The sequence below is a fragment of the Pomacea canaliculata genome, linkage group LG10 (assembly GCF_003073045.1).
Source record: "Pomacea canaliculata isolate SZHN2017 linkage group LG10, ASM307304v1, whole genome shotgun sequence".
Classification (NCBI taxonomy): domain Eukaryota; kingdom Metazoa; phylum Mollusca; class Gastropoda; order Architaenioglossa; family Ampullariidae; genus Pomacea; species Pomacea canaliculata.
Window position 1 is genome coordinate 1,015,473 of NC_037599.1, and position 16,748 is coordinate 1,032,220.

The following is a 16,748-nucleotide window of genomic DNA, read 5'->3' on the forward strand; positions in this document are numbered from 1 at the left end:
ATTCTAGTGAACCTCAACCACGTTTACAACAATTAATTAAAATCTCAAGATTGCAGGTGACATTAGCATTAACCAGCTTCCCCTCTCCGACTAAATAAACTACCTTTATATCCATCTGTAAAGATAAATAGTTGAAACAAAAAGGAAAGCAACCGATGTGCCACTTTTAATTTTGGTTAAAGGATACAGCAGTCCATCAGCAAAAGTGAGATGAGAATCAGAACATGAACTAGGTACCACTCTGGAAGAACAAACAAAAAGTTGCAACCATGTTTTTGGATCAGGTGATAATAAATATATACATTTTTTGACTGGTACCAACTAATGAGTGATTATGCAAGTCTGTAAGTACTGGTCATTGGGGTGAGGGGAGAACAGCTGAACAGATACAGCTGTTGACAAATCTTGGTTCTTAGATCTTTCTTGAAGGCTATTATGCAAATCATGCAGGACACCAGTCCATTCCTCCATATCTAGTTATGTGTTTTGTTTACTGGCATGCCATTCATATTTCATTAGCAAGCAGTCACCTCTTCCTGAGTGTGCAGTTGGCTTAGATGATGGTATTGATGATGTGAGTCTTTCTCGAGAAGATGAAATTCTGTGTGTGAAATATGCAGAACTGCCTGAAGGACTCGTAGTGTCCCAAGGAGGTGCCACAGTTGTTACCATGTGCTGGACAAGCAGGCTGATTTGCAGGAAAGAGAAGCACTTGTATGTGACTACTCTTACTGAGGGAGCTGAAGATGTTTTCTGTTCCCAGACCTCCTGTTGGTATTAAAGTACTTGCCCAGAACCATCGAGTGTTGCAATGGGTGACTGGAAGAGACATGCAAACTCCTGTTCAAGGTGAAACAACTCTAAAGAACTTATCCTATATTTTTGCTGGCAAAAGATTTCATGGCAGGTGACATTGCTTCCCCAAAATTGGGTAGTGGACTAAAAGGAGTGACTGGATCTTGTTTTAGAAAGAAACAGCCCTATCTACACTCCCACACATACCAACATCCCCATCCACCTGTAATTAGGTTTTTGCTCAATTTTGTGTTAAGGTGGCTAGTGCTTAAATATTAAGGTAGGTATCCATAACATATTTTAATATTGCATGTTAAAACTATTATTTTCAGTGAATGGAGCTGTGTTGTCTAGTGCATGCTAAAATGGAAGGCATTTGTGATTTAAACATGAAAATCCATGTAAACCATCCATAATAAAATACAGGAAAATGCACAAATACTAATGCAAAATATCTTTATTAATCCTTTCTTGGAAATTTTGTTGTCTGCCAACATTAAAATGAGAACATCCCTTTACATAAAACATGTTAAATACAACATAAGACTACATCCAATGCTTTTACACTGGCAGTCTGTACACACTCATATTGCCACTTGAAGTACAAAAACACAAATATACCATCAGTTCAAACATAAACATATAAATGAATATTCCAGAAACGGAGCAAGCAATATGGCTAGTTTCAGTTGATTGTATGCCTGGATAGCAGGTGGGATAGATGAATACAGAAGTTTTAAGGTTCAAGCTCTAGACACTCTAAACCTACCACTCCTGTCTGCATCTGATGTCAAATTCCTGTGGGAATAGGTGCAAGTTGTCAGCTAAAACTTCAGTTTGCTGATCATCAGCTTGTTGTACACCGTCATTCTGTACCCTCCCAACCTCCCCTCCTGCTTTTTCGTCATTCTTGTTCAATTTGTGCCAGTCCTGCTTTACAATGTTCCCACCCCAGAAATTTTGACCAAAAGTCAAGTAACAGAAGTGTAAAATATTTGCAGTTCTAAGCGTACATTTAAGACTTCAGCTTTCCAAGACAGGCAGCTATGTACTTTCTTAATAACGTTATTTACATCAGCTTTCCAAGTTTATCATCAATAATTATGCCTAAATATTTGCAACTCCACTTTTCTTCTTATTTCTCCTTTAATAAGTGGTGCATCAAAACCAACCATGTCCCTCATGTTACTAAAGCAGACTTGGGAACTCCAAGGTCAATTAAGTGCAGGTGTGGAAAAAAATATTCGAAACAAGAAAATTTGTAGACTTGTAGCATACTGAACACTAAAAAGCTAGAATTTAGATAAATTTTCTTTGGATGCCTCCAGCCTCTTCCCTGACACCAAAAAGAGGAATAGCCTGATTGAGAGCTGCTACTAAACCTCCATCCAGCTACTGTGACTTTTAGTGCTCTGATTAGCATCTGTCTGGTTACATCAGTAATAATAACCTTTCTTGAATAGTGCCCTCTTCCCCTACACCCTCCAACAAGATGTATTAAAAAGGTAAAATACATAAGTACCACACACAACCACCTACTGGTCTCACACACACACACATCCCTACTGGTCACACATAAACAATGGTTACTTCATTTCTTCCTTTATTTGTTTCCATGTTCCTTGATACATCTGTTCAAGGGTGTCGTGACAGAATTAAGAGAAAATATATGGCAAATTTTCTTCTGTGCTCAAAGGACATAGAATACAACATGAGACATAATGAGTGATGATGACTGAAACATGACAAAGCAGACGCAGGTCTCAATCACCCATTTGCATCCTGAAAAAAATGTGTCATGGCAGTACAAGCACACTTGATAAATGGCAACAAAGAACACCAGCAAATATCAAGACATATATTTCACAGAAACAGATGCTAAAACTATGAAGCAAAATACACAAGAATCATTTGACAGACATCAACTGCACCGACATGTCACCAGAGTAAAGAAGTCAGGAGATGATGAATGAGCAATAGAAATTTTTGTGTTCTTCCTAAAAAGAATGACAAAACAAGAATTTGAGAAATGAGTGTTCTTTCATTCATCACAACTTCTAATCAATCTTATGAAGGGTGCACACACTGTTAGTTGAAGAGGGTTGGGGAGAGAGAACCATACCAGCATAATAAACACAATCCAAGGCAATTCCTGCAAAGAATGTTCTGATACTGTGCTTATTTGCTTGAAGGTTAATAATACATCAACACACACTAAAGTTGGCAATGGCATGAAAGTTTAGCCAAACTCTTTTCTCTCAAACAGAAAGATATTTCCCTGTGCACATGTATAAATAACCAAATGACAAAAAGATAGATTCTGCTCACTCAATCTGGCACACTTTAATCACATTACATTTGAAACCAGAAGAAAGAGAAGGAAAGTTGCCACAAACATTGCATTTAATCAAGATTCCTTAAACATGAGCATAATTAGATCTTTCTTGGCATCTGCAGTGTCCAGATCCAGACCTCAAAACAAACAATCTTGCTTACAGAAGAACATTCTTATTCATAAATGTAGGGAGTTGATGTGCCACTGACTTGGGCAGCTGAGTAGTAGCACATGAGGTAGGAATGTGTCAAAGCAAGAGCTTCCTGCTGAACTTGTTGATTGCAAATAATAACAAATTTCTTGATGTAAGCACCATTAGACAAAAATCTTTCGTTTCAATAGGCTGAGGCCTATTACCACAAAATGTCAAAGTACATCTGAAATAGAGCTTTACTGCATTCTGAGCACAAAAATTTAGAAAAGTTGTCCACAGGTGAGTGTGCAGCAGTATGTGTACCTGCATGCATGTACAGCTAAGATAAAAATTATGCCAACTTCTATGGTTAAGTAAAGCTTCACAAATGCTAATGACCCAGAGATTTCAGTCTCAAAAGATCCAACCTATTTGTTGATTCCGATTTTTGTGACAAAATTATGCATAAACTGACTACACATTTATTACTCTAATAAAATTTTGTACCCCCTAGCATTCAATGGAAGCATACTATTTGAAGATGAACCTCACCTACAAAATAGGGCAGGAACACAGAGAGAGGCTAAAGAATAATACCCAAAGAACATTTTAACTTGAAGGTCTCATTGGTTTCAATTGAATGCCTGAGAGGAAAAAACTGGCTGTTGCCAGATTAAGCTCAAATGAACTAATTCACATTCTTTAACCATAGCAAAACTGACAATAATCATTTTCATCAGCTGTATCCCTTGCCCATATTGTCCTGACGTATCTGACCTGTGTCACTTCTGATGTAACAAAATTATCTACATCAAAGAACCAAGAGTGGAGATGCAGTCTCAAATTCAGTTTAGCACCAACATCTGGCGCAAATTTCCTCACACACCTATCAACATCTTAAGTTGTGTGCAAGCTCATTCAAATATGGTAGTGTTGTATTGGTGCCTTAGGATCTATACTTTTTTAACAAACTGATTTTCTAGTCAACTCTGCCGGCAAACCCCTGGTCCCAAGCTCGGATGAAGGAGGGTTGAGCGTGGGGCTAGCAACCCCACCCTGTAAAACCCCTGCTACAGAAACTGCAACTGAAACACTAATACGAGAGCCTCGATGGGAAGATGCCTCTTTGAAAGGGCCTATGACGCATGTTAGCGAAAGCCTTCATGAAGCAGATCGGTGCACAGCGAGGTGGAGGTAGCTCACATGACATGGTCCCAACTGGAAAGAGATGCCCAGAACAGGATCCAATGACAGATGTAGCTGTGGCCCTATGCTCCACTGAGGGTGAAAAGGAATAAGGTTTTCCTTTCACTACAAAACTTTTCCCAGAAGGTAAATTTACCACCTATAAATGATGTTGCTGTAATTAGGACTTAAAAACAAAAGCCAAAAAAGTGTACATGTTCTCTACAGAGTTAATTATGTCAGTGAGAGCAGTGTCAGAAAGTGATAGGTACGAGTTTCTGCATCTCCCTTCCTTCACTACCTCTACCATGCAACACATATTGCCCCAATCTAGGCCTTTGATTAAGATTTATCTACAAGAAAAAAAATCTAAGAGTCATCATAAGCTGTGATTATTATCACTGTTTATGGTTTTAAGTGTGCCTCATAATAAGGGAATATGGCACATGATTCACAAGGCATTTGCATATGCACAAAAGGCTGATAAATCTTTCAAAGGGATCAATTTAGACCCAGATCAGAAAACGAGGAGTGTGTGGATACGATGTCAGAACTAAAGTCTTCCCCTGAGAGCAAACTTTGAATTCTGTTGCAGTAAAAGACACCTGAGGTAAGTGTGGAACACCAGTACTGTATATCATGCAGTATTTCCCTTGACGAGAACAGCTGAGACACTCCAAATTGACAACTATCCATACAGTTTCCTTGAAGCAAACACATTCTGTAATAGTCTCCCATTCTTTTTAAGAGACAACAATTCATAATCTTTTTTTCACCACCAACATCAACAAATATTTTATTTGCAGGGAGTGTGGGGGTGGGGGGGAGAGGAGGAATATGTGAAATGCACTACTACAGATATCACACACTTCATCAGTGTTTTCCTTGACTTATTATCATTATTGGCTATATTAAAAATAAATGCCTCCAATGTGTCACATAACTGCTTATAACATGGAAAATATAAGTTATTACAGTCAAGAGTTTTATTGAATAAAAGTTTCATTAGCCACAAACAATCACTACGTAAAATATTTTCTTTACTAAATTGCCATTCACCAAGTCAAGGACCTTACTTCTTACACATATTTGAAACCATCTGCTCTTTCTGGAAATGCGGTAAATTTCTGTTCTGTAAAAGTGAGGGTAAACCCATACCTTGGGGCAGCATGGGTGGGAAGTTCAAAGGCAAGAATCTTGTTATCTTGTTAAGAAGCATTTCACCTCCATTTTTATGAAATATCTTGTCTCCACAGTTATGATGTTTCCACAGCTATGAAGCAGTACCCAGACCCTGCAGATGTTGCTTAACGCCTGGGGCCACAGTTATGAAGTGGCAGCAAAGATGCAATATCCATGGGATCTGGATTACTGCATAACCATGGAGACAAGACACTTGCCCTTGATTTTTTCCATTTAGCCACAGGGCAATGATTTACTCTCACTGCATAAATACAGCCTCTGACACCTGAAATTAAACTCATTTTTTAAAACTCTCTTTCCTCTCTTGAGATGAAAAATAGAGCTGTGGTTTCATTCACTCAATTTCTGTTATTCATAAAAAAGAATTCATCATCACTACCCTTAACAATCACTATGACACTTTCTAATTCAGTTCCAATGAGGCTTAAAACTCTTAGATCATTGCTGTTGCAAGCTACAGTGAACATTCTGCATGTTTCATCCTCCAATGCTATCGCATGTGCAACTATTCTTGTGCATTTCAAGATGCAGCATAAGCTGGCATTAGAACTGACAAACAAAACAGCAGACAGCTAGTTCTCCAGAGTTCCCATCTCTTTTCATATTTATCAAAGATGGGGTGGTCAAATTATCAGTAAGAACATTCAAGTTGGTGAAAATATTTATCAAAAACAGCTTAAAATTAACAACTTAGTTCAAACTTTAGACACAATCATAAATAAAGCATAAAATAAAAGAAATTCCTGTCATAAATTTGGTGGTTTCAAAATTTATATATTTTGCATTTACTAGATTTTGGTTCTTTTCTGCATAAGAGGACATGGATGAACTCAGTGCATTTTGGGTCAGTTTCATTTCATTATCATCTAGAACAGTTCTTGTTTCCCAAAACAGCTAAATCAAAAGGAAAAAAACTGACACGAATAAAAGAATCACACATTAACTTCACTTTTTTTTTTAAATGGCACGCTTCAAAGGTCTCTACATTTTTTGTGATGGCACAAAAATATCTCTCTCTCTCTCACACACACACACCTCATTGAAACTTAGAAAACAGATGAATTTTAAAAGTTTCTCCACTCTTGATTGTGCCTAATGAGAAAAGTAACTACAGTCTTCACCAAAAAGTGATGAAGAACAGAATTCTGTTGCAAAATGGAAGCGTATCAAAAGAAGTAGCAGCAAGAAAAATAGACATTTTCTTACCGCTACATTAATATTGGTGCTAAAATGAATGTGAGAAAATAAGGTTTTATGATCTTAACAAAAAAAATCTGTAATTGTGTAAACAAATTTATCAGTTTACAGAAAACTGGACCTTTGTCAATGGGCCACATTTAGTTGCTGTTCATTCTTCAATCATATGTTCATTACTCATTCTTTTCCTTTCAAATATTGACACATCATCATGCTGAACACATATTAACAAAAGAAATATAACAAAAACAGTAATGCACAGTATACACTTTAAAATTAATTTAGCTTTTTAACACACTGACGGGTCACCATTCAAGCCTAACATCTGCCTCTAAAACGCATGGAATGTGCGTATGAATCAACATGAAACACTACTCTGACGATGTAAAACGTTTCAATTGAGGATGACAAAGAGTGCTGATTGGACTAAAATTTAAGACTAATGTGACTAAGACTAAAATTTGATGAAGATTAGCAATGCTTTTATCAGATTTTGGGTAAAATGCAAATGAGAAACATCATTTACATGCAAAATTTGTTCACGTCTAAAGAATTAGCAAATATAACGCATTATTTCTATCCAATTATTTTGAAATATTTAAAACATTCAATACTAAAATACTCCCTGAAAATAGAAGCAGGATAACAGCCCCACTTTGCTTAGATACATATATACTTGTTTATATAGTCGCACTTTGTTTTATATACTTGTTTAGACTGTCCCACTTGTTTACATAAGGCATGTTACTCCCCCCCTCCCCCCTCCTTCTACGTATTGACTGTGAAAGCACAAACAGATGACATCAAGTGAATTAAAAAAAAAAAAAGACGATGCCTGCACATGAGTTTATGCCTCATGAGCGATGCAGGGTTTGTTGGCAGGCAAAACGTACCACACATTTATTATGGTTGGCTGTTTCCCACCAGGTGAAGATTCCGCTGATAGTACTCCATACATTCCTGAGGTATTATATGATATTGGCATTATATTTCACATGGCATCTGGCATAAGAAATGTACAGAAATTATGCAGCACCATGCACTACATTTTCACTCACTCAACTGGACAAAAGCAGTTACTTCATATTTCCATGCTAGAAACCACTGGTGATAATGTCAGAAAACTAGGTGTGTTAAGTTCATCTTGTTCCTGCATATCAAAAGCCTATTTGGCAGATACAAAAAATTCATAACATCTTTTATGTATAAATATTTCGACCATCACTACTTCCTAGATCTTGTCAACAAGCTTAAAAAAATCCAAGTATTAGAATAAACCTAGTAAAGTAAATACAATCCACTTTCTTATAACAATTTTAATAGCATTACATTTATCCCCCTCCCCAGTACATAGTTCAAGTGAAAAAAAGGGAATCTACAGACACAAACGTGTCCAGAATAACTTTAACAACAGCCATGGCACTGCAGCAGTGCACTCAAAAACAAATCTCTAGCAAACCTACAGTCAAAACAAAAATATACAGGTCAATCAGTTCCCAAACAAAGAAGCCAAAAAGCTATGATGAAATATATGGAATACATTTTGCCAGTCATAACATACATGGATGTTCTGTACACATCTTTAAAAAAAAAAATGAGGTAAGATGGCGGTCCAGTAAAAACTTTGGGGGACTCCCAGGGACAGGCAAGAAACCACTAAAATATGAAATTAGCAAAAGCAGGCCACAAGCACTATGGAAATTTCTTTTTTTTAATCAGTCTTAAAAACAGGAGACAAAAAAGTGTATATGAATGTTATGAGAGACTGAATAAAATGGAAATCAATATCAAACATTCCTACAAAACAGGTTTAAAACATAGCTGCAACAAAGCATAGCAAGGCCTCTCCTTTTTTTAATGTATACCCCCTAAGTTTTTAAAGATCCATTCATTAACATCATTTACTAATCACATCAGTTTGACTGCTAGTCTGCCAAGGCTAGGTCACAAGTTTTCAGATGTTAACAGCTCAAGTTGCCATGAGAATCAGATAAAGAAAAACAACCTGCGTGGCCCTCTCAATCTGCTATGATAGTAATACTGAGCACAATCTCTCTGGGCAGTCTCTTAGTTAGGCCTGATCTGTATAATCACAGTCTTAATTTGCTGTGACAGAACAAGACATGGCCTTTAAAAAAAAAGAGCTGTAAGGCCTGCCCTGTATAATCACAATCTTGATTTGTTGTAACAGAATAAAGCCTTCAAGAAAGAAAAACAAGCTGTAAGGGTCTTGCCACCACTCCCGGCCTTGTGTCATGCATACATTTTTAATACATGAAATTTCCAAGTGTTCTAATGTTGAATGAAATCATGTTTCAAACTGAAATCTGCATGTGCGTTAATTACTGATAATCTGTCATTGTCTATAAAACATTAAAAAGTCCCACAAATCAGTAATATGTTGAAAGTGTCTTTTGTTCTCACATTTTCACAATCCTACTACTATTTCAATACATAAAATGTAAAACATCAACAAAGAAGTTTATCAACAGTTTATCCTTCTTGTTACTTGCTGACCAAACCGCATGCTGTTCTGAACTTTCCTCACACCAAACTTGTAAGTTCAAGTCAGTTTCAATCCAGAATTGAGTTCCATATCTACTTTAAGCGTATCATACATTTTCAAATCTTTCTCTAATCTTCTAAGATCTCGTGCAAGGCTTGTCTTTAAATCCACCACTCCAACTTTCTGAATGCATATCAATGAGGAGTTGAAAGCAAATCTGTTGCTTTGAGACAAAATGTAAAAGTCTGCACTTTAAAATATTTGGCACATAACCTCAGCTACATATTCATGCATAAAAATTTGTGAATATTTTTTGTCAAACTTCTAATAACACAATCAGCAGGTTAGGCCAAAAATGCCAAGATGTGACTTTCCACTGCTTTAAAGCATTACAAAATCCCACAAATGACATATTTCAATGTTTAAATCAACACTGAGACAGCTAAAACAAGTGGATATCATTTGGTACTGTCAATCTCTCTGAATAATGAATGATATTCCTCCCTTCCTGATAGGATGCAGTTCAATGACAAAGTGGTCTTTAAAATAAGAAATCCACATAAACTGATAATAAATAACAAGAGTGTGAATGTATCTGTGCTTTCTTCTGTAGTGGATATTTGCTTTCACCATTTTGATGATAAAACAGAGATACACAGAAAAGAAATAAATTGGTAAAAACTTGTTTTTAGCTTTCATCATTCACCCCACCCGACTGCAGTTACATTGCACAACTGTTGTGATCACAAACACTGAGAAATCCTTAAGAGTGCAAATAATTTTGTCTGCCAACATAAAAGAGTGACGGAAGAAACAGACTAGAAAACAATATGCAATAAGTAAAAATAATGTGAATACTTTATAGGAAAAAATCTGTTATATTTGAACTATTGCAAGATCAAAAAACACCTGTCAACAACCTAAACTGGCAATGCAGCCATGTCACAGCTGGCAAAATGATGTTACAAATGGCAAGTAACGATGTTTTGTTTTCTGTTTCCACATGCAACAGGTATCAAAAGCTACATCTGCAAAGCATTTCTGATTGTTTCCAATTCATAAAAAGCCACAATCATTGGGGAAGATAGTGTCTTCAATTCCATCCATAAATTATCTTTCCAGTTTCACATTAGAATGCGGAATCTTTCAAAACACAAACATTTTTACGAAATACGGCAAGACTTTTCCATAGCTGGTAACTAGTGTAAGGATTTTACAAATTAAGAATCATATTTTAGGCAAATGTGTACCCAGTTTTCCATGTGATTTTCCTTGTGCCACATTCAGAATCGACTTGACTATTTTGCACATTCAGACTCCTCATTGCTCACCTGCCTTAATTTTCTTTTTCTCCCTTGCTTTCACTGTTCATTTTGTGTTGAGATGCAGTTATGCAGTAACTAAATCTTAAATTTCATTCATACATACTAGAACAGAATGCTTCATACTGATCATAGTTACATATTAGTATATGTAATATTTGTGAATACAGGTTCTTTTCCTGGTAACTCAGTCATTATACTTGCATACTTGATGAAAAATACCTACTCCTCATGCAGAAACAAATTCAAAAATGAAGGTTTGGCTAACTGTACACAGAGCAATGAGCTGGTCCACTTGAACAATATTTTAACTTGGAGCATAAAGAAAGCCAGTGCAAAGCAAGGAAAAAACCCCTAAAGTTGTTTTTCTGGGTTCATTCTTTTATAAATTACCCTTCAGAGTTTTTCTAACTGAAAACAATGCATTCAGATTTTGACAGTAGCAGAGAGAAACTGTAAATCTATGTTATTTTTCTTACTCTCAGTTAATGTTCTTGAACCAGACTGGAATGTGATGGGTGGGGGCCAAAATGATGAAGATGATGCCATGAATGGATCAAAAACAGTTTTGATTAATCTATCTCACCTCTTCCTTAGGTTCTCAGCTAAACCATATTATGGCACAACATTGCTCTTTCACTTGCTGACGTTTTTGTCTGTATATAAATTTCCTGCACACATACTTATCCACCAAGTAGCATACATTAATCCACATTGAAAATACCCACTGTCTCCCCAACCACACCCACAACCACACTCACACACACTCTCTCTTTCACACACACACACATATATTTCTTTTTCCAAAGTTAAGACTTTGCCTGCTATAAACCAAATCTTTCTTTGATAAGATACATGAGTTTCTTTTTGCCCTTGTATACCAGTTTCATATTCTCAATGAGTTGGGCAAACTGAATATGTCCATCATGGGCTAGCAAGAAAGTGTCTCGTGCCTTGCTGAGAAACTCAATAAAGTCGGCATAGTGGCGAGGACTGATATGGGTCAGTTTTGAATGAGTGGTCTGGATGTAGGCATAAATAGCCGCCTCCATTAACTGCCGCAGAGGCTGCTTGTCATATGATAACAGCTTCAGCCCCCCTCGCCCACGCTTGCTATCTGAACCGGCCAGACCAGGAGCTGTTAACGTGCATCGCCGTAAAATGTCAGACAAGACGGTGGCACACTGCACATTTTTTACCAGAATGGGAATAAGACTGGTGAGTTCGTTGCGCCCAAGCGAGTGAGCTAACAGACATGCCCAGTGGATGTCATTGATGGCTGGGTGAGTGTCCTGGTTGTAGGCAAGGTGAAGATTCTTCATGGCCAGAGATGCCAAGCGGAAGGCCCGGTGTGGGTATCCCAAATGCTCCATATATCGAGCAATGTTGAAAAGCTGTGAAGAATTCATGACACGCAGTGCAGCATCTATTACAACCTGCAGAAAAGCCACAGGGCCATAGAAAACAGATCAGTGACAGATATCACCTCCACCCCTCCCCACCCACCCAGTGTTCAATGCTATGGGACAAAGTCAAGACTTACACTTGTGATCCTGCTTCGTTGTTTGAATATTTGAGTGAGAAAGTACCCATAAAACTTGTACTTCTACTGTCCAACTACATATATTATCAGCAAGTGCTTGGCTCTGGAAATGCTTTTCATCTTACCTGTCCGATTCAAACATCCCTTGATTATAATTATTTATCTCCTGTTGGACACTTGTATCCTACTACAGTGTAGTCATCTCTCTTTCACACACTATACTCATAAACTCAAGACTAATTTTATTTCATTAATTTCTGAGAAATGGTACGGGGGATTGTGGGGGTCACTACACTTCAGCTTAAAGTTTATATTAACATACTTTAATCATTTCCTGCCAAGCAACAATAACATTAAGCAGCAGCTGCCATACCTGATAGGCCGTTTCAAATGCGATAGGATCTTTTTCACAGAGGTTGAGAGCACAGAGTGCACAGTTCTGGGGGTCACGCTTGGCACACTGCAGCGCCAGTGTGCGGGCACAGCTGGCCAGCTCCTCCCTGTGACCATATCTTAGCCCCAGCTGCATCATTGTTGCTTGTGACATCACTGTCATGGCTACTGTGGCTGCCAAGACAAATCTGTACTTACAATATCAACAACAAAACTTGATTCACACAAACAATATGCTATCTCAATGCTTTGACCAAGAGATTTCTCTGCCTCTCTTATCATCATAGCTGTTTACATTTATATACTTTTGTTTTCTTTCCTCTACATCTAAGACTTAAGGTGCTTTTAACTAAAGAAATCTTGGAATACATTTTAAATGTGTCCAGTTTGAATGTTCACCATAGACATTAAAAGTTTTCTCTTTTTCCCCCCATATTTTCCAGTAATATTGTTCTTGTAAGAAATATGTAGCATTATGTCCAAGTATTTCATCAAAATGAACTTTTTTCTTGTGTTTGTTTTCTTTTTGTTTGGTTGTTTTTTGTTTTTGTTGTGTTTTGTTTTTTGGGTCGGGGTACTTTAGCTAAACTATACTGCAATATCTGTTTCCCTCAGGCATCACTGCATCAGGATCAAGGCAGAAAGACCACAGATTCAAACAATTCCACAAGCATGCTGCACCTACTGCCAAAGGCAATGAGAAATTAGAGTGAACTCAACTTACTGGTAGCCTCAATGGGTGCAAAATACTGGTACCACTTGTGCATGATTGTGATGAGTGCTTCAACACCAAGCTCTGTAGCACAAGTTACAAGCCAACGAACCATCTCCCTTCGCCGCCAGTTCAGAGTCATCAGGGTCATACGCATCACCTGCAAAATAATCCTCAATGCTTCAGTTATTTCTGGCATTAAAATTAACTCTCACCTTTCATGAATTCTTTCCGAACCTTGCCTTAGGTGTATATTTTTTAGAGGAAAAAACCCTATTTTGTATATTTTACTCTGGATATATCCAACTTTGAAATACTGTTATTGATATATTAATTGTAAGGGCTATATATAATTTTGTAACTTTCTGCTTTTCTTATTGTCCACCGACATTAAATCATTAAACTTTTCATATTAAAATGTTAACTCATCCTGTTAGACTCTAAATATAGGTTAAATGAACTCTATAAACCAGAAATATTGACCCACAAGGTTCACCCAATTAATAATCATCCAGAGTTCATGAAGGTAAGCAATGTTTCTCACAATCTAGTTTCTGTCTGAAAAAAAAAAAGAACTGAAACCTTAATGAAGACATTTTTTGTCAATGTGTCAGAAGAAACTCTTATCTTATTTTTTGGCTGAATATATGAAACTGTAATGAAGGCATGACATCTCTGTTGTTAAATTAGAAAATTAACATGTACAAAGTTGTGAGGGTGCAGACCTGGAGGCCCAGCTCAAAGGCTGCATTAAGGGCTGGCATGCACTTCTGGCCATCAGCCGGTGTGGCAATTTTGAAAGCATCTTGAGCTAGTTTGAAGAGCTGCGAGGAGCTGTGAATATGTCTCTGTGCACACTCTAGCACCTGCTGTAGACGTGCCACATCATCTGCATCACAGCAAACAGATGCAAACATTTACCACTAGTTTAATCCTCACTGAAAGATGAAACTGTTTCACTTATGATGGTCCCAAGTATTTCACTTTCTATGAGTTTGCCACAAGCATTTATAACAATGTTATGTGGAGGTGGGGTGTGTGAGGGGGGCAGGGGTGCATGTGCCCTTTTTGCTATACAGGGTGGGTTATCAGAAGGTATACATTTAGATGAAGCATGATCCAGTCACTGATGTATACCTAGTTTTGGTCCACGCTGTATGGAGATCTACAGGCCATTTTGTCTTCTAAAACTACAATGGAGGCTCTGTTCTCTCTCCTTTATAATATTTGAGAAATTTTTTGTGTAAAAACTTGGCTTGTATTGCTTTGATAAAATGCACTACCTTTATAAAAGTGTAACACCCATGACATTTAGAGAAAATGTCATGTGTATTTACACATTTATAAAAGTAAAATAGAGCTATATTTTTTATGTCGACTCTCGCGGTAACGGGAGTTTGACGAGAGTTTGACCGGTATAAATAACTTCCGGTCGAGCTGAGACTTCCTTTCTGTTGAGTGTCGAGGACGAGGGGGTCGAAGTGGAAGGTTGTCCTAAATCAGGTTGGTTAAAATAACCTTGTATTTCATTGAAATAACCTTGTACATGTATTTCGTTTGCCAAGGCTTTGGTCTAAAGAATGTTACAGTTTTTGTGGAGGTCGGATTTAGTATTTAGTAGGATGTCTTACGATTTTGTTTGAGGGGGAGGACTGCTCCCACCTTAGCGTTTGAGGCAATGGCCGACGCTGATTGAATAAGGGGATACTAGCTAGGGAATATGGTGGTTGAATATCTAGGACCCATATTGAGATAGGATGGATGTAGTTTTGTGTGCCTTGAGTTTGAAAATACGTAGGTGATGGGTTTAGGTACAGAGAGGGTACACGTGTCCTCCACGTGTAGCAAAATCCCGTGTAATGAATAATATCATGGAGATTTCTGATGTTAAACTTGTTCGAGGGAGAAAGGAGGTGTATGCAATGGAATTTGCTGTAGTAAGATTTGTGTATATGTTAGGAAATGCCATGAGGAATATAATGTATGCGAGGGAATTTGCTGTAGAACGATTCTTGCATATGTTTGGGCAATGCCGTAAGGAATATAATGCATGTGATGGAATTTGCTGTAGTAAGATTTTTGCATATGTTTAGGCAATGCCATGAGGAATATAATGTATGTGGGGGATTTGCTATAGAAAGGTTTTTGCATATGTTTAGGAAATGCCATGTGGAGTATAGTGTACGTGATGGAAGTTGCTCTAGGGAGGTTTTGTGTAATGGAACTTTCTTGTTTTGATTTCAGGGCAACAAGTCCTTCTACTTCTTCTCTTTTCTTCTCTTCTCTCTTCTTTCTTCTCCTTCTTTTCCTTCTACTCCTTTTCTTTTTCTTTCCCTTTTTTTTTCACCTTCACTTCCACTTCCTCAGTTTTCTTCCCAAATCTTCTTCGCCTGTTTCTTCATGTCTTTATAACTTCGCCAGCCGTCATCCCAATAAAGAATTCAGCTGACGAATTTGTGTTTGGGTCGTACAACGTGCAAAAGAAAGGAAGTGAACCTCCCACACAACACCAACTCTCAAAAATCGTGCCCGCTACAGTTTGGCGCCCAATGTGGGACATGATTTGAGAGTGCCACGGGAGAGAGACTTCCTAACACTTCGTGATGGACGGAGAAGATCAAGTCGCCGAAGGACCAGGCCAAGACCCAAGTACATCGGCCGTAATGAGCGAGCTGCTGCAGCTGCAGAGAGACTTGGTGAGAGCAATGACGACCATGAGCCAGCCGGCAGCAGTTAATGTTAACGTGAGCTCCCCGCCACCCCGGCTGGGTATATTCACGGGACTCCCGCCCACAGGGGGTCAAGAAGTAAAGTTCGCAGAGTGGAGGGAGAGAGCTCTTGCCTACCACGAGGTTACCCCTGGTAACAAGAGCAACCAGACAGAGAAAAGACGGAGAAAACTGCACTATAGACAATTGGTTACCTCCACCATAGTATATGGGTTACAGACAACTAGCGTGTAACGAAGTAGATTGTCAGGTCTTGACCACATTTCGTTGATGACTGCATTATGAATATGATCATGATTGCGATTATGACTTTGATGGAGCAGTAGTGATGAATGATTATAGCCTATGGTGTGTGCAGGAGTGTACTATGCCGATTTTTTTTGTGTCTTATGTTAATCATGTAGATGTTGATTGTTGTATGGTTGATGATGATGATGAGGAGATGGCAGTAATGCTGAAGTTTGTTTTAATGATAAGGATTGAGGATGTTAGATAACCAGTCGCCGTGCATATCAGCTGTTACCAATCTGAAGTGCATTTGGCCTTTAATGTAACAGGCTAGCAACACTGCTAGCGCTGGAATTTTTGTTGAGGGTGTACTGTAGGAATTGATGTGGTGGGCTGTAATGTATTTTTGGAGCCAGTGCCCACTAGATTATAGTGGCATGGGGAGGCTAGTCCTGAGGAGGATAGTC

At 38.0% G+C, this 16,748-nt stretch overlaps 1 protein-coding gene across 1 annotated transcript in view; it reads right to left on the minus strand.

The window, feature by feature from the left end:
- Positions 1–1,237: 1,237 nt before the first annotated feature.
- Positions 1,238–16,748, minus strand: part of LOC112574339 (zinc finger SWIM domain-containing protein 5-like) — a 55,545-nt gene continuing 40,034 nt past the window's right edge. The window contains exons 15-18 of the mRNA XM_025255358.1: positions 14,050–14,213; positions 13,337–13,484; positions 12,593–12,786; positions 1,238–12,112 (exon numbers count right to left, since the gene is read on the minus strand). Of these exons, the coding sequence (XP_025111143.1) occupies positions 11,501–12,112; positions 12,593–12,786; positions 13,337–13,484; positions 14,050–14,213 (1,118 nt within the window). The 3' untranslated portion in view covers positions 1,238–11,500. The remainder of the gene's footprint in view (positions 12,113–12,592; positions 12,787–13,336; positions 13,485–14,049; positions 14,214–16,748) is intronic.